This window comes from Canis lupus, chromosome 15 (assembly GCF_003254725.2).
Source record: "Canis lupus dingo isolate Sandy chromosome 15, ASM325472v2, whole genome shotgun sequence".
Classification (NCBI taxonomy): Eukaryota; Metazoa; Chordata; class Mammalia; order Carnivora; family Canidae; genus Canis; species Canis lupus.
The window spans coordinates 5,224,757-5,241,975 of record NC_064257.1 but is presented as its reverse complement, the minus strand read 5'-3'; the positions used below and the strand labels follow the sequence as shown (position 1 = coordinate 5,241,975).

Sequence of the window (17,219 nt, the reverse complement as noted above, 5' to 3'; positions counted from 1 at the left end):
GATCCAAGGCCTTTTCAGACCTGCCCTAAGAATCGAGCAAATTGTCCTCTTTGCAAGGTCCGCCCGTGGATGTTTCTATGTATGGAAACCTGAAAATCTTGCCCACACCACCTCTTTGACAAAACTCGACACACCTTTCCTCGGTGCTTATGCTGACAGAGCTCACAGAGCAAGAAAAAACATAAAGCATTGTCATGTGTGCCTCTGTGTCTGGGCAAGCCTGGGTGCTCGTTGCAGATGGAGGCAGGGAAACTGAGTCAACTGGATCCTTAAACTGGCGGGCAGCGTGGACTCACAGTCCGGGCTACCTACCGGCCACACCGCGCTCGTGATCCTTGGCTTGTGCTCCTGTTCGAAGGAGATGCTAAATTCCTGCTCCAGGTTATTTCAAATACATATATCTTTTTTTTTCCCCAGCCAGGCACACAGGATCCCTGAATCCTCACCCCGGGTTGAGAACACGTCCTCTGAGAACTCTTTTAACTGCATCCCCACAAGTTTTGATTTGCTCCCATTTTCATTTCTGTTCAATTCAAAATATTTTCCTATTTCCATCGTGATGTCCTCTTTCACCCGAGGGTTATTGAGAACAGTATTGCTTTGCATCTCCTCCAAACCCGCAGTATATCCCTTGCAAATGCATAGCAGAGTAAAGCTCCACAGAGCTGAGAGGGAATGGGCCCCCCCACCCCCAATCCCTGCAGAGTTGCCTCGAAAGCGAGCTGCCGGGTGGTTGGAACCAGTGCCGCTGCAGAAGGAATGAAGTGTTTAATGTACAGATTTTATTGCTTTAAAACATATTTTTTTTTTAAGAGCAGTTAACACAGGCTCAAGCTTCGAAGACGCAGTGGCTGCCTGGCAGGGGACCCGGGGCGAGGCAAAGAGCGTCTGGCCTGCAGGGGGTGACCCTCACGCTGCCGCAGGGCTGGACTTCGTCCTTCTGCTTTTCCTTGGGGGTCAGGGGAGCCCCCGGGTGGAGGGGGGCACAGCCGGGGACAGAACTGGAATCTTCCAGCTGAGGAGGATCTGCGGCGAGTCCTACTTGAGCTCCCCCACATGGGTTAAACTCACAGACGAACCTGGAAGGGGAGGGAGGGGACTCAGGCAGAGAAGACCCACGTGCACCCCAAAACCTGTCCATGCCCTGTCCACTGGGCCTGTCAACACAGCAGGTTGGGGTGGGATTTGTCCTCAGGTTAGAAATCCAGGGTGGACGGTCAAGCCTCAATTGGGAGATGCAAGATAGAGAACCGTGGAAATTAAAGAAGATTCAGGAGCACCCGGGTGGCTCAGCGGTTGGGCATCTGCCTTCAGCTCAGGTCTTGATCCTGGGTCCTGGGATCGAGACCTGCATCAGGCTCTCTGCTCAGCAGGAGTTTCTCACTCTCCATCTGCTCCTTCTCTCTCTCTTTCTATCTTAAATAAATAAAATATTTTTTAAAAGAAGAAGATCCAGTGGGGGTCACTCCATTGCTTGACTCGCGGGGTGACGGTGAGCACACGCTTCAGCTTCCCAGCCCTCGTTTCCCTGCGTGCACACGGAGCAGGTGGCACAGAGCTCTCTGCAGACCTTTCCAGTCCAAAACGTCAGTGAAGTGACCTGGGGGGTCCGCAGCGTGGCCACCCGAGAGCCTCACTTTGCTCACATATGCACACAAGATGATAATACCTGTCCGTGCCCAGGACGGTTGGCCTGACCCGGTGGTGCTGGGCACAGGAAGGTGACACCGCGCATCACAGCAATGTGACCTGTTTTCTAAGCCACCACAGCTCCACATGTAAGAACAAGCTCACAGTAACGGCCACAAGCTGGCATTTCGCTGGCTCTGCCCTCCGCCCCCGTGAGGGGAACTGCACCCTCACCCTGCGGCCAGCTCCCACAATCCTCCAGCACCTCCCAGGAGCACGTCGTGGACATGCAGGCCACTGTGGGGCTTCTGCTACTTTCTCATTGCAGACCCCACATACCAGAGGTGCCCCCACCCTCCCAGGGCAACGTGCTACCCTGTGGGCCTCTGCCGTCTGCTCGGAACATGCCAGCGTCCAGGGCACCAGTGCTGCATGCGGCGAGGGGTGCAGGTGCCCCTCACCAAGGCTGGGACTCTCGGGGGGCAAATGAGCCCCCCCCCGGGGTACAACCCTTCAGCTGGTGCTCCCTCCTGTAGCTCTCGGGGTAAAGGCTTTCTCGGTCTCACTCTGCAGGCCACTTGCCTGTGTCACTGTGATCCCGGGCCTGTCCACGCAGCCTGTGCCCTGAATGCTCGTTGGGCACAGGGGCTAACTCAGGACGCTGGAAGCCAGGGGTTGCCCCAGCCTGCTCCGGAAACTGCTTCTCCAGGCACACAGGCAGGCCCGCAAGCTGAACTGACTGTACCCAATCATCCCCTCTTCATTTAGGGTAAGTTTTTCCAGGGGGCTCTTGGACCTTTGTGGCCAATGATCCCAAATCTCCTTTCTTTTCTCTCCTGCTTTCCTCTGTTTGCAGTCCTCAGATGGGTCTGAGTCTCAAGTTGGGGACCACAGCTCAGGCACTAGCTGGGGTCCAGCTACAGTGCTCCCAAGCTTAAATGTGCACTCTGAGAGGCCTCCCCCATTAGGATTCCAGGCACAGCGCAGACTGCCTCTCCCCCTTGAAGAAATTACCCACTTAAGCAGATGCCTGTCTGCCCGGTGGCATGCTCGTGGAATTCCAACACGCCTATGACCCCGCTCCGAGGGCACCGCCAGGCAAGGCACAGGTGCCTATCGCCGCCGTCCGCTTAGACTGAGGCAGGCCCGAGCCCAGGTCAGAGGACACAAGAAAAAAACAAATAAACCAAAAGCGAGACAGAAGGAGAGAAGGGAAGGAGCAAACTGCCTTGTCCAAGACCTTGCCTGCCCCCAACCCCTCATCGGCCGCCCCAGCTCAGCAGCCCTTCCCTGTGTGGGGCTAGAGACAGGGAGAGATACCCTGACCCATGACTCTACTGTGGCTAACATACCCCCTCCCCAAACCAGTTTCGTAGAGGGTTGATTCTGAGACTTGACTGGGCTCAGCTGGGTGGTTCTGGTCACGTGAGGTCAGACAGGTATGCATGTAGTCATCCGGGGACTTGGCCAGGCTGAAATTTGCAGGGTGGCCCATTGCCTGGTCTTGTTCTTGAAGGGAGTGACAAGCAGGCTGGGGCTCTTCTCCGGGGTTGTCCCGGGCTGTCTTCTCTATGTGGTCTCTCCAACGCGGCTCCCAGCTCAGGCTCTAAAAGGCACAGAAGAGGAACCCTCTCTGCACTCTCTCTGTGTGTTGAGCCACAGGCCAGCCCAGACTCTGTGAACTCACACTCACACTCTCTCACTTGCACACTGATACAGCCATACATTCTCACACACTCACACAGAGCAGCATCCCATAGTTCTGTACCCTTATTCAACCTCTCACCTGTGGGCCTTCATTTAAGACAAGGATGACCCCTTCTATGATCAGATTTGCAGGTGGAGGAGGAAACATATTTTGTAGCGGACTCAAGATTCAGAGGCTCCACTGGGTTGGGGAGCTAACAAGATCTATGCCAGTTGGGGTGGGTAGAGAGAGGCCATGTAATTTCTCTGCAAAATGGATCACGTTTAAAGAGTACAAACGACACCAACCAAAAAGGGAATGCTGGGACCTGGTCGCCCTAGTTAAGTATAAAGCCCTGAATATGGGTTTAAAAAATACCAATCTCGTAAGCGGGGTGGGGGAGGGGGCTGGATATAATAACACCCACATCTGTGACATCCATTCAGGTGCATGTCTCCTGGTCAGGCTCCTCTATTCTTATTCAAAATCTGTCCCATCTACTCTGCCAACTGTCAAAACGTATGAATATCTGAGAAAATCTTCATGTAGGTCCTTACCAGAGAACGCAACCTCGAACTCTCTGCTGCCCCTTCTTTATCAAAAACTTTGCTGGGAAAAAATGATGTTCGTGGTGGGCTGCCTGAAAGACAAATTATCCATCCGTTCCTTCAGCTAGCCTAAATTCTACCTGTGGACACAATTCAGTGTCATCCATCAGAGGCTGGGTATGTACCGCGTGCTATTTGCTCTAGCCTGCCTCTCCTACTCTCTCTCTCTCTCTCTCTCTCTCCTACCCCTGAATCACTTTTTAAATTGAACTTTGGTGCTAAGGCTCTCAAACTTTTCCGTTAGCTTGCATTGATTGAGGCGTTGTACGAAATAGCCGTACAAAGCCTGCTACTGCGCTCGGCCCGGGAGTACGGCCTGCAAATGACCTTCCACAATGCATTACTCGGGAAGAACGACTGCAGTTTTTGGATTCCAGTTTCAGAAAGTGTTGGGGCTCTCCAGAGCACCTGCTTCCTTTAGAACGTAAGGGAACTGTACAATGTTTAAAGAGTTTGGCTTTCCTGTTTTGCCTTGGCTGCTGGGAAACTCAGAGGTCAATTCAGAGCCCAGCTCTGGCAGCTGGACAGAGCCATGTGATGTATACTTGTGGGTATTTCATGGTACGCATGTCACCTCACTCAGTGTGTCATGAGCATTACAGTCAATGCCCCAATATTCATTCCAGCTTGTGTGATTAGTCAAAAACTGCCTTGAAATTCCATTCCTCCTATCCATGGTTGGCTTGGGATGGATACGGGATGTAATTCCAGCCAATAAGAAGTAGCAAGTGAAGGTCTGCTTGGGAGGTGGAATCTAAAAAAAAATAAAATAAAATATAAAAAATTTTAAAAAGCTTCTACTCTCTTAAGAAGAAGTGGTCATCTTTTGTCTTTGGAGCATCATGATGTCTGGATATAATAATCCCTTAAAGTGCTACCAGCCCAGGGACAAAGCGCTCACACACATGTGTGCACACACACTTCAAATGATACCGGGACAGAGGCAGAAGGAATGTGGGTCCTAGGTCATCCCCTCTGGACCTGCTGGTATAGCAGATAAACAGGCTCGTTGTTTAATACCTGTAGCCAAAGCCAGACTAACTGAGCACACCGGCTCCCTCTCATTTACTGACCTCATCTTACCTTTGAACTTGGTCTCAGCTCATTGTCTATATTTCTAAATTATAAGTGTTTTTGCAGGTCACTGCAAAAGACCTGGATGTCCCATAGATATGACTCAGTGACTTGGCATAACAGTTCAAGGAGATAATGTGGTTGGCAGCTGCTCAAAGAGAGCCGGAGTTTACCACCCAATGAACAAGCCCATGTTGAGCGCCCACTGCTTGTCAGGTCTACTCAAGGCACCGAGGCCACATCAGGGAACAAACTAGGCAAGTTCTCTCCTCCGGGGAAGGCACATAGATAGGAAACATATCAAAAAAATTATAGCAGTAATTTCAAATTGTGCAGAAGAGCAGAGAATGGGAGAGAGAAAGGGGAGGTAAGGGAGTTACCCCGGATGGGGTAGTCAGGGCAGGACTTTCTGGGGAAGACGTTTGAACTGAAACTCAAAAGAAAAGAAGGAGGCAGCAATGAAACCCTCTGGAGAAAGAACATTCTAGGTGGTAGGAACAGCAAGTGTAAAGGCCGTCAGGCACAACAAGTTTGGTAAGTTGGAGCCGTGTTTTTCAAATGATGGGCTAAAACCCATTGGTAGGTCGCAAAATTGGTGCAGTGGGTCAGGATCCAGCATTTCTCCAGTGAAATAAACTAGAAGAGAAGAGAAGAGGATGCAAATACCAGCGAGCTGAGCCCCGAGTAAGGATTAATGTGCGGTTTTGTAACACTTCGTTTCAGGGAGTGGTTAATGGGATGGAACACAAAATGAATTTCTTACTGTGAACTGTGGTTTAGAAAAAAAGAAAAAAGGAACCCACCGTGAGAGGAGAGCAGAAGAACGGAAGAACCATCGTCGGGAGCACGGTGGGCCAAGGGGCAAAGTATGAAACAGGAGAAGATGCAGCCCAAAAGGAGGGGTCTGAGCACCAGGCGGTGAAGCCAGAGCACACAGGGTATGACAACACCACAGCAGGGGCCCCCGAGAGGAGGGGTGACAGTGGGACCCATGGCTGTGAGGTTGCTAATGAGCCTACGGAAGTGATTACCATGGAGTGATGGGGCCAGAGCCTCACTGGGGAGGGTGAAGCAGAGCATGGGAGGTAAAGGGTAGAAGTTTTGACCTGCAAGAGGGCAAAGCAAATGGGGTGGTGGCCAGCAGAGGCGTGGTGCCACTGGAGAGGCAGTCACTGACCGCCCTGCCAACCCTGACGTGGCTCGGTCCTGGTCAGGCCACCTTCGGAGCGTGTTCCTTTTGGTTCCGAGCCCCACATCCCCTGGCGACATTGAGAAATTAGGGAGAACCCTCTAACCCCGTCTCCCCCAAACCATGTCATCTCTGCAAGGATAGAGGAGGGGTGAGTTTTACGGTGGAACAGGAAGGAAGATGATACTGGAACAGTGAGTCACTTCTGCTTTCGAGCTGGGTAAGCGTCAGGACCGTGACAGTCTGGCCGGGTCACGTGATGTCTCTAAGAGTGGAGCCTTCTCGGTAGTAAGACCCATTTTGCAAGAAGAGATTGCGTAGACTTATTTCACTTATGTCACTCAGCATAATAAGTCAATTGGAGAAGGATAAACATTATATGGTCTCATTCATTTGGGGAATATAAAAAATAGTGAAAAGGAATAAAGGGGAAAGGAGAAAAATGAGTGGGAAATATCAGAAAGGGAGACAGAACACTGAGAGACTCCTAACTCTGGGAAACGAACGAGGGGTGGTGGAAGGGGAGGTGGGCGGGGGATGGGGGTGACTGGGTGACGGGCACTGAGGGGGGCACTTGACGGGATGAGCACTGGGTGTTATTCTATATGTTGGCAAATTGAACACCAATAAAAAATAAATTTATAAAAATAAAAATAAAATAAAATAAAAAAGAGATTGCATAGAAAGGGCTTCACGGCGAGTCATGTGCGCTTGGGTCCTCAGTCTCTGTCTCCCTGACTGTCTCAGGACCTCTGTCGGGGTCATGGACTCCAGGGGCAACTATAGGGCACCAAAGACATCCCAGGGCCAAGAGGAGGACTCGGCAGGCAGCGAAACTCCCCGCCTAGCCCCACAGTGGATGAACCCCTCTCTCCTTAATGGGCCAGGTGGGCAGCTCCGGGCCACGGGCTTCTCCTGGACCTGTGTCCGCAGCAACTGCAGAAGGAAGCCTGGCTCCGGGGCTTCTAAGCTCTCCTCTGTCCGGGCCACAGTCCGGCAGGATAGAGTCAGCACGGTGGTGAGTCTCCGGACAAGTTTTCCGAGCCCTATGGATCCTGAGCCCCGGAATTCCTTACATAAGGAGGGGACAATCACCTCGGGGTGACAACCAAGTGGGGCCATGTGGGCAAGACATTTGGCTCAGTGCTGAGTCTGGAGCAAGAGCCCAGTAACTGTACTGTCATCGTGGATGTCTTTGCAGCTTCCCTTACAACCGCCCCCTCGTGTACCCCCTTCTCCTCCTAAAGCAGCCTCCTCTCACCCTCACTAAAGTCCACCAAACCTTTGTCCCTGCCCATTCCCCTCTTGAGGGGTTACCCCTTTTCCCACTTCCTCGCTCAGCAAACACCTACTCATCCTTTTGGTGCCAACTCTAATGCCACCTCCTCTGAGAAGTCTTCCATGACTCCTCGGGCAAAGTGAATGTGTCTCGCTACGATGCGTTCCAAATATTCTCTTTATACCTCCGTCACGGAGCTTTGGACAGCGTGTCATACGTGGTTCTCTGTGGCCATGTCACCCTCTTGTCCTTGAGGACAAGAATGGCACCTTTTTTCTCTCTGTACCCTCAGTGCCTTGCACAAAAGACGACGGCAGTGGAGTGAATTGATGAAAAGGTGCAGGAACATGGACGGTCGGATGGATGGACAGACCAACCGATGGATGGACGGAGACGCAGTGAGCAGCCTTCCTGTCCACCTCAGCCCAGATCTCAACTCTGCTCATCCTCTGCCGGCCCAGGCTCATCCAAAACCCGGTAATTACTTGAGTGATGACTCACGGGAGTGGTACCAAGCACAGCTCGCCTGGACTGGGGACGTACTGTGGACTCAGAAATGTGGGAAACAGAATTTCGAGCATCCCTCGGGGCCAGAGAAAACCACTCCGGAGGAGCCAGGCTCTGCGTAAACCTGCGAGGAGCCTCAATGGGAGAAAATGATTTAATTATCAGAGTGTCACCAAACAAATCGTACGCCTCATTTTTGGGTCCTCAATGCTTACGGTAATTAACATTACAAAGATTTTTCTTCTCCCTTCTGTTTATATTTAGTTTAGCCATTCACAATAGAGCTAAAATTATTTCGGCTAATTTTAGGCCCTCTCACTACATTGCCCCTGCCTCCCTTCCCCAGCAGTGATACCCAAATGCAATCTTTAACTTCAGAGACAGCCAAATGCAGGACAAATTGGAATCAATGCTGCCTTTGTCTTCACTAATAAGTGGCTGCCACGCAGAGGAGTGCAGAACCGCTAATTGGCCGATCTCAATAGGGAAGAGACAATGGTGGCGAGGGCTGGGGGATTAATTATAGGGCCGCCTTCTGTGAGCCCCGGCTTCCGCTGCTCCCGCCTCCCAGTGCCACAAGGGTGAGCGTCCCCCCACCATCGCCACCATCACCCCTCTTTGGAAACAACAAGCTTTCCAGCTGGAATCCTGCTTCACTCGGAATCCAGACCAAACACAAACAGCCGGTATGCACAAAGGTCAAGGGAGAGAAAGGGGTAGACTGAGCGAGCAGGTGCCCGGTCATGAGGGAGAGGACCTGTGTGTGTGTGTGTGTGTGTGTGTGTGTGTGTGTGTGTGTGTCAGGTGTCGGGGAGTGGGGTGGGAGTGAGCGTGCACTTACCAGGATGGGGAAGCTATGTTTGCCAGGTCAGGCATGCTTCATCCCTCTTGCAAATGAGGAATGAGGCCTCAGGAGGCCCAGAAAGGTGAGGGACACGCCCAGGTAGGATAGGTCAGCTCCTCCAAGGAGGCCCGGCACCCCCCACTGACCCAGCCAGCCCTACAGAAAGGCCCCCCCTTGAGCTTGCACGCCAACCTTGCTTCGTCCCATCTCCAAGCCCAAGCTCTTGGCACTGCTTTGGAAATCTTCCCTCCACCATTAGTCTGTGTCCTCTGAAACGTCATTTCATTGTCTTGGGGTAAAGGCATTACCTCCTAAGTGTCCCTGTTAAAATGTAAAAACCTCAGCAGAGCGAGAGGAGCTGTGCACGTTAGCCCAGATTTGCTGTTTAAATTAGGCACCTGACACCAGGGAGAGTAGCTTCTTGAGAGTTTTGGGAAGGGGAAGGGGAAGCTGCTAAAGAGGCGCAGGCCCTGATGGAACTCGGCGGTTGTCTTGGGAATGGGGCGGAGAAGCACAAAAGGGTGGCATCTGCACAGAAGACACCAAAAGGGCTGTGCCAAGGGCCAAATCCAACAACCCAAAACCAAACGTGGTCTTCTCACCCAAAAGCCACGCTGCCTCGGGGATCCCACACCCCTGCTGCCCCCCCAGAAGCCTGCAGGGGGTCCCCAGTGCCTTCCTGGCCTTGCCCTGCCCCCAGTTTTGCTATTCTAGCTTTAAAGCATGCCCTCTCCCCCCATTCCTTCCTGCTCTCACCACCTTCTGCTCGGGTCAGCCTTTGCCCCGCACCAAAGTCACTTTGCACCGACCACTTGCTAAAAACGGCAAGACAGATTTTATGTCAGTACGAGGCTGAGTTCAACACCCAAACCTGCAGGAGCAACTGGGGATTTCTAAGCAAAGGGCAGGGCGAGAGTGTCAGGGCCGGTGGGAAATTATTAAGAGGAATTTGGTTGGATAGCGAAGGTGGGGGGATTCTTGCTAAAGGGGCGTGGCAGGATGCTCTGGAAAATGAGGCTCTGAGACCAAAGAGCAAACCGAGGTCGAGGCCAGTCCAGAGGAGGGCTCCAAGGAGCCGGACCAAAGCTGGCCTGGGAGCGGGGTCCCCGTCACCTCTCCGGAGCCCTCTGTCTCCAGGCTGCCCTCCATCCACAGCCACACTGTCTTCCTCAACCCAGCTCGATCCCATTCCTTCCCGGCTTCAATGCCCCCGTCACGCCCCAACCCCTGTCCTGAGGATAACACACAGACTCCTAGGACAATGGGCCACACAAGGGCAGTCAGCTGGACCCAGGGAGTCCTGGAAAACCTGACCCAGAAGGAAGAGAGTTCTCTGGTGTCTCCATTCCTGATGCCACTTGGGTCCTGGGCTCAAAAGGGGTTAAACACATGAGAACACGACCTTCCCCAGCCAGGACCTCTGGTTTCCAAGATTCCTGGTGCTTTATCTGGTGGGTTTTCACACCTCCCTCGGGTAGGAGGTGGAGAGAGCTCCGTCACCACTTCCCAAAGGAGGACTCGGGACCAGAGTGGCTAAGGGGCTTTCTCCGGCACACAGCTGAGAGCTCCAGACCCAGTCGGTGGAGCACCACGATCATAATTGCCCCTTTCCCCCTGTCTAGGTGATAAGCTCCAGGAGGAGAGGGCCCGTGGCAATCTGGTTTATCCTTTGTCCTCACTCAGCACTGCCTGGTGCGCAGAACACTGGGTGGAAAAGGCAACGAAACCACTGCCATTCATTGAGGACTTACCGCGCTGAGTGTGTTCAGAGCTCACTCCTGGCCTAACACTATTATTAATCCCATTTCAGGGGCGTAGGAACTGAGGTCTGGGGCAGTTTAATAGCACACTCGGGCGGCACGGTTAACAACGCGGCGGGGCAGGGCTTGACCGCAGGGCCCCCGGGTTCGCTCTGCCATCTACACTGCTGGGTAACTGTGTCTGTCTACACTGCCGAGTAACTGTGCATGAGCACGCGAGGGGACAAACGGAGGAACCCAGTTCCTGAGCTCCTTCTGGCCTGCCGTGCCTTCCGTCCAATGAGCGCCTCCTCGCTTTCCTCTACACCCTGACCTCTGGGCTCTTCCAAATGTAGACGCTTTGCCAGCAGAAGAGAAGCCCCGCATATTAATGCTCATACCTAATGCTCTTCGGTAAAGATCATTTCAATGTTTTAAGATACTAATGTCCCCTTGACTGGCCTCCTTTCTAAGCCCTTCTGAGTAAACACATCTATCTCGCGCTGATTGATCCTCGCAATTGTGCGGTTATAACCTAAACTAGGACATTCTGAGTCACATACTCAAGAAAGAGAAAAAACGGTTCAGGGGATGCATGTGTGTGTGTGTTAATATATATATATTTTTGTTGTTCAGTTTCCTTTTGTGCTCAACTCGAGAGAAATATTTGAAATTCAAATAATGAGGTATTCATGGCGAATTTGCTTTGCTTAGGCCCAGGGTAAAAATAAAGCGCTAGACCTTTCTATTCCTCCAACATGTGGGGCCGACTCTCCTTTCTCATTATGTTTACCTCCAAAATTCGAATGAGAGTAAAATTTAAAGGAATTACCACAATCCTTTGGTACATTTCCAAATCAATTAAGAGGGGAGCCAAATTATGCTCCTGCTTTTTTTTTTTTTTTTTTTTGCGGGGAGCCAGTCTTCCAAGGAGTGAGGAACACCGCAGCCCACAGCTGCCTGGCAAACAAAGCACAGCTGTCACGTCGAGAAGCAGGCTTGGCATTTCCGCGCTCACCTCCGGTGGCCGATGCCACCCGCCCATCCAACCCCTCACCGCCAGCCGCTGGCAGCTCCCCTCACCTGCCAGGAGCTGAGCCTCCCACCGGCTGTTAACGGTCCCAGAAAAGCACCCGCCGTCTCTGGAGTCAGAGGCCCAGCTGCGCCGCCCCGACTCTGCTTGTCTCCTGGCTCTGTGACCTTGGGCAGATCACTCGACCTCTCTGCGCCTCGCTTTCTTTGGCTGCAGTTGGAAACCATAATAATGCCTCTCCCAAGGCTGTCCCCAGACTGTCATCTGGAGGAAGGTGCCTCCCGGCAGCTGGCTCACATTGGGCCAGTGTCAGAGCCCAGAGGGAAAGTGGGTGAGACCCCTCTTTGTTATCCCAGGTCCCTGAGAGTGTTTTTTGTCTTGTCCCCAGGTTCCTACAGGAAAGGAGGGCCCAGCAAGACCTGCAAGTTAAAACGCCACTTCCTCCAAGAAGCCCTGCCAGATGCAGCTACATCGTCTCCTCCTTTCTTAATTCCCTCTGAATTATGAGAATTTTGTTCTCTCCCCGGTGTTATTTCTCCCCTCTCCACAAGGAAGGAGCTCCGTGAAGGCAGAGACAAAAGGTGATGCCTCTTTGCAATTTCTGTTTCAACCAAACAAAAACTGTCACGGTTTCCGTTGACTCCCCTGCTATCAGGCCTTCCCGCCACAGCCTCGTCCATCCGAAGCGTCCCTATCTCCACCCACATGCCCAGACCAGCTGAGGCTTTGCCCCCTGCAGACTCAGGCGTGCAGAAAATGTCCCACGTTGTTTCTTTGGCTTGGTCTAAACTCGACCCAGAGCTGAGCTTGAAGATTGGCGTATCCCTGACCAACCAGGAGGGGACCCCGGGCTCATGGGGTCTGGACTGTGACATAACAAGGAGCTAGCTCCCAGGAAGAGTCTAGAACCCACAGTGTGTTCTAGTCTGTGCAGGAGAGAACAGGGTAAGCCCAGCGGATGAGCGTTTGAGCAGAGCCCCGCGGACGGGCAACCACCGACGCATGCGCACTAAGGCAGGGCTTGGCCCCCACCGTCTAGTTCTGGGCCCCAGGCCCAGGACAGCTGGGGATACAGGGAGGCTTAGAGCAGGGAGGACAGGCTTCCCTGGCCCCCGGGCTGGCCCTCACTCCTCGAGCCTCAGTTTCCCACCTGCAGATTAGATGACCTTGAGTCACTGACCTCCAGGGCCACGTAACACTGAGAACATTCTGGAATCCCAGAGCATAGGCACAGCACAGGGAAGGTGTGCCCGGCGAGGCCAAGACACCCACCCCCCCATCTTCCTGCCCAAGGAGCCAGCTGACCCTGAAAGCCTCGTTCGGCCCCCACACTCCCAGAGCCTTGATGTGAAGCGTGGTCCTACCTGCTTTGTTTCTACGCAGCACATGTGTGCTCAATGCCGCGCCGGGGGCTGTGGCCTCGTTCCCTCGTGGGGAAAGGAGACTGCTGAGCGCCGAGGGGCTCTGCTTGGCCCAGGGGCGCCCGGGCGTGGCCTCCCCTTCCCTGGGCTACTGGCAAGGAGAGCAGGTGCGTTGGGGGAAGGACTGGCCCCCAGACCCCCTTCTCAGAGTGTCTGTCATCTTTCCCCCACCGGGCCCCAGGGAGCCCCGCATGGCCCTCCCCGCCGGCCTCCTGCCCCAGGGTATCAGGAGCCCGCTCCCCGGGCCCCAGCAGAGGCGGGCCCAGCTCCACAGGGACGCCCCGGCCAAGGTGTGTGGCGCTGTGCTAAGCAGCCTGCCAGCCCCGACAGATGGCAGAGCAGAGTCGCCATCCATCACAGCCGCAAGTGGCCGGCTCCCCTCCCGGTGCCCCAGACAAATGGCTCCACTCCTCCCTCCCTCCCTCGGTCCCTCCATCGACCACCCCTGCCAGGCAGCCGGGTGGAGCCGCTTGCTCGGCGAGCCGTGCGTGCAGAGCGAGGAGGGAGGCCGGGCTGAGCGACACGTGGAGAGGCATCCATCATCGCAGAGCACCAGCAGCTTGCTCTGCGTGGCGGTGCAGAGGGTGCCAGGCCTCACGTGTGCGCGCACGTGTGTGTGTGTGTGTGTGTGGATGGGTGTGCGCTCGTACCAAGCATCATCCCACCCGCCCAGTGGGCTCGGTGGACCCCGCCCTCACAAGGAAAGATGCATCTTGCCTCTCACTGGTGGCCGGGCTGCCCCCTTCTGCCCCGGCTCGGACCCCAGAGGGTCGGGGCAATCGATCATACGGTTCGAGGCTCTGGGGTGGGCAGGATGTCAGCTTTTGTACTCATTTGTCTGCATGTTAGACCGTGTGGCAAAATAGAAATCAGACCAAGTGTAGACCCAGCTGCAGGTCATGGGCCAGACGTCTGCGAGAGAGCGCGGGTCGGACCACCTAGCAGCCCGTTGTCCGGCCGTGAGCCCCGACCTGACCTCCGGAAATTAGAGTCGGTAAACCGAGTACAGAACTTGAATCTCCATCCAAGGGCTCTGCCCTACAAATAGGGACGCGGGTATGGGATGTGGTTCCAAATCCCAGCTCTCCCGCTTCCCTACCCAGGAGCCCTGGGTCAGCAATTGAAACTTCTATCGTTCCCACTATCCAACTGACCAAACCAAATGGATACCGACCTCCAAGGGCGTCGTGTCCCCAGGCGCCTCGCAGAGGGCCTAGGCAGGAGAACGCTCTCAACACGTGGCATTGACAAAGCCCTGGGCGCCCGGGACAGCCAGGGAAGCATCCCCAGGAGGAGAATGGTCAGGCCAGCGGGCCAGAGCGGGGCTCAGGGGACCCCCCCACCCCAGTGAGGGAACAGGTAGGAAGCCTTGGGGGCCAAGCGGGGGCAGAGATGCAGATGTGTGCAGGGGAGCCGCTGAAAGAACTTGCCGAAGATTCTCGGACCGGCCCTCTCCTCTCTTCGTAATGTTCCCGAGTGGCACAAGTGGTCAATTCCGTGAATGACCCAAAACAAAACAGGGAGCTTATTTATTTGAGTGGCACATCCCAGGCTCATGGCGGATGGCCCAGCACCAAGACAGTTTCTAATTAAGATCAATCTACCAACCCGGCCCAAATTTCAAATACCAGAGTCCCAGTCCCAAAAGGTGGAGGGCCTCAAATGGGGAGGAGTTCTTGCAAACACGAGCTGTCAAAGTCCTCTCCACCCTTCATGGGTCCAGTTCATCTCTGACCCCCAGATGCGGCCTTCCCCAAGAGCTCCCCTTCGCAACTTGCCTGCCGCCCTCCTGGCGCCCTTCACGCTGGATCCCATTCCCAATCTCCCTCTCCCCAGGTCATCCGTCCATGCCTTCCACTGAGGCTGAGACTAGATGTGATTCATCTCTCACGTTCCTAGAGAGCAGAACGTGGCTAACACAAATAGGGAATGAGTGAGGAAATCCTTCCACTGCCGTCTTCACCGTCCACAAGCTCCATGTGAGCCAAGAGAGGTACACGGCTACTTACAAAAGTGTGGCTTTCACGACGGGGACAGTAGCCAGAGCGATGGAGGAGAGAGTCTTTCTCTGAGAATGAATGCCCAGGGGAGGGAGATGAGAACAGAAGTAGAGTCTTAAAAAAACAAACAAACAAACAAAAAAAAAACGCCATGGAAGTCTTCTAGAAAACCAGAGAGAGGAGCTTCAGCACACACAAGCGCTATCAGTAAATACCTAACGGGCCACCAGAGCCTTCTTCATCCGCCTCACCCTGGCCCAGCCGGTGGAGGTGCCAGGCTCCTTGACATCCCCTAGAGAAGGACAGAAGCAGCAGGTGGAGTCTGGGGGCTCAACCGGTAGCTTCTGGACCAGAGGGTTATCCCGACCCACAGGTAGGCCACTTGGCATCGCCGGGTCGAGCAAGAGCGTTGGCCAACCTCCCTAAACAAATAAAATCTAGACTCTGAATGTAGCTTCATTTCAACTTTCTATGCCAAACTTACATGTTTACTTGAGGGAGGAAGTGCTATTTTGTGGTTTCCAGGACAATGCGGTTCATAGTTTTTTCACACCCTTCAGAGCAGGTGACAGCTTGCTTACAACACCCGAGCTGCACTTTAATACATGCACCAATGAGACATCACAATAGGGTTAGAGACAGACACTCCCTCCCTCCACCCCAGATAGGCATTTTCTGGATCCAGCCATCCAAGAAGAGAGCCACGCCAAGGAGACACCTCGAGTGAGGCCTCCCAGAACTAGCAATAAGAGAGGCCTCCCTGTGTAATTTCCTCTTGGACCAAGCGCCACCTCCTCACCCCCTCCCCAACTTAATTGCAGGAAGAATTGTTATGCTAATTAGCATTATTCAGAGAGTTAACAGAGCACAGGGTCTAAATTTAGATTCCCTGCTGCAAGAGGGCCTCCAAATTCCCCAGGAGCTGGCAAAGATGCTGGTGGGGGAAGGCAGGGCCCTGGGATGGGGATGCTCCCTGGGGCTGCAGGAAAGTGGAGGGGGAGCCCATGGGGCCCCTTGCCCCATCTTCAGCCCTACTGGGATCTTTAACTTCCGGCGGAAAGCCCTTGGCTCTTGGCGGGGAGGATTCAAGAAGGGAGCCCTTTGCCAAGAGACTATTGAGCAGAAGAGACGGGAAACCGTGACCGGCCGGATACCCAGGTGACAGAGTGATGGGACAGCTCCGGCCCTGTGTCCAGGCCTGACTGTGACCTACAGGCTGGGTGGCCTCAGGGAAGTTACTCGGCCTTTCTGGGCCCCACTGTCTTCCTCTGCTGGGAGGGCGGGGTGGGCAGGGGGTTTGGAAATCCTAACAGCTACTTGGCAGGGCTGCTGGGAGGGGGAAAGGGACAGTGATGAGAAGCACCAGGGAACAGGTCCTGGCCTCTGCGGGTAATGGCACCTGCTGGCTGGGGTGATGGTGATGAAGGTGGGGAGCCACCCCCACCCCCGGGGAGGAAGGAGCTCTTTCTTTTGTTCAATGGGGGGCTGCCCAGCCTCAGAAGGTGGCCCAGGGCCCTGATCCCTGCTGGAGGGAACTCTGCCCAGCCCCTGCCCACCCACCTGTGACCCAACTGCCCCTGCAACACGCACTCATTGCCTCACGGGAATGAAACACCAAGAAGGATCCAACAACGGTGAGGAGAAGCTAAGCCGGGAGGTCCTGCCTCCTGCCTCTGTATCCCCGACAGCGTAGGGATGAGCAGAGGTGGCCCGGCGACTGGTACCCCTGTACCCCATGTAATATTGGGATATAGCAGTGGTGCCTCCTTTCTGGGGCCGTTAGGAGGATTGGATGAGCTGCTCTAAGGTAAGCACTCAGAACAGAGCCTGGCACACGTGGCTGTGACGTTCGCTGTCTGCAGGCCAACCCTGTCTAGGTCCCCTGCCTTGAGATCCCACCCTGAGCTTCCCAAGATGTTCTTCACTGTCAGCCCCTCCTGGGTGGGACCTCGAGGAGACGTCTGAGCCTGAGGAGCTGGGGCTTTCCTTTCCTCTGAGAAAAGAAAGGGAAAAGGGAAAGAAAGGGTCTTAGATCTGCCGTTCTTTCCCCATCCCTGTAACCCTCCAGGTTCCCAACACATCCAGGCCCCCCCACCCCTGCACACTTCCACCTGTTACCCAAATTCCCAAGGGATGCCCAACACCAGGACCTGCGTTTGTAGTCTGGGCACAAAGCTAAGCCTTGCCTCACTCAAAACGTAGCTGAAGA

General features: G+C 54.3%; 1 protein-coding gene and 1 long non-coding RNA gene across 8 annotated transcripts; one reads left to right on the top strand and one right to left on the bottom strand.

The window, feature by feature from the left end:
• Positions 1 to 781: 781 nt before the first annotated feature.
• On the bottom strand, positions 782 to 12,466 carry LOC112642384 (uncharacterized). Of its 6 annotated transcripts, none has more exons than XR_003125220.3 (4): positions 11,640 to 12,466; positions 3,874 to 4,678; positions 3,416 to 3,540; positions 782 to 3,235 (listed from the first exon to the last, which is right to left on the bottom strand). XR_003125220.3 is itself a non-coding variant. In XM_049094379.1 (4 exons), the coding sequence occupies exons 2-4, from the start codon at positions 3,482 to 3,484 to the stop codon at positions 830 to 832; spliced, it is 573 nt and encodes a 190-aa protein (XP_048950336.1). In that variant the 5' UTR covers positions 3,485 to 3,956; positions 11,640 to 12,462; the 3' UTR covers positions 782 to 829. The 6 variants fall into 6 exon arrangements, 2 of the variants coding, with proteins under 2 accessions (XP_048950336.1, XP_025275672.1); XR_004805312.2 differs by having other exon boundaries at positions 782 to 1,079; positions 3,028 to 3,235; positions 3,416 to 4,678; positions 11,640 to 12,465; XM_049094379.1 differs by having other exon boundaries at positions 782 to 1,079; positions 2,982 to 3,235; positions 3,416 to 3,956; positions 11,640 to 12,462.
• LOC112642385 (uncharacterized) lies at positions 5,237 to 15,453 on the top strand. 2 transcript variants are annotated; one of them, XR_004805316.2, is made up of 5 exons: positions 5,237 to 5,532; positions 5,722 to 5,936; positions 7,759 to 7,943; positions 11,978 to 13,117; positions 14,847 to 15,453. It is a non-coding gene; the product is annotated as an uncharacterized LOC112642385 (long non-coding RNA). The 2 variants fall into 2 exon arrangements; XR_007402421.1 differs by having other exon boundaries at positions 5,237 to 5,936.
• The last annotated feature ends 1,766 nt before the right edge of the window (positions 15,454 to 17,219 follow it).

What these genes read in the sequence shown, in the direction of transcription:
- LOC112642384 (XM_025419887.3), bottom strand. Translation starts at nt 11,816, where the DNA reads ATGGTTTCCAACTGCAGCCAAAGAAAGCGAGGCGCAGAGAGGTCGAGT. An exon ending in GGAGGCTCAGCTCCTGGCAG is followed by an intron (nt 3,236 to 11,639) that starts GTGAGGGGAGCT and finishes TGTGCCTTTTAG; the next exon opens with AGCCTGAGCTGGGAGCCGCG. An exon ending in GAAACTGGTTTGGGGAGGGG is followed by an intron (nt 1,080 to 2,981) that starts GTATGTTAGCCA and finishes CTCCCCTTCCAG; the next exon opens with GTTCGTCTGTGAGTTTAACC.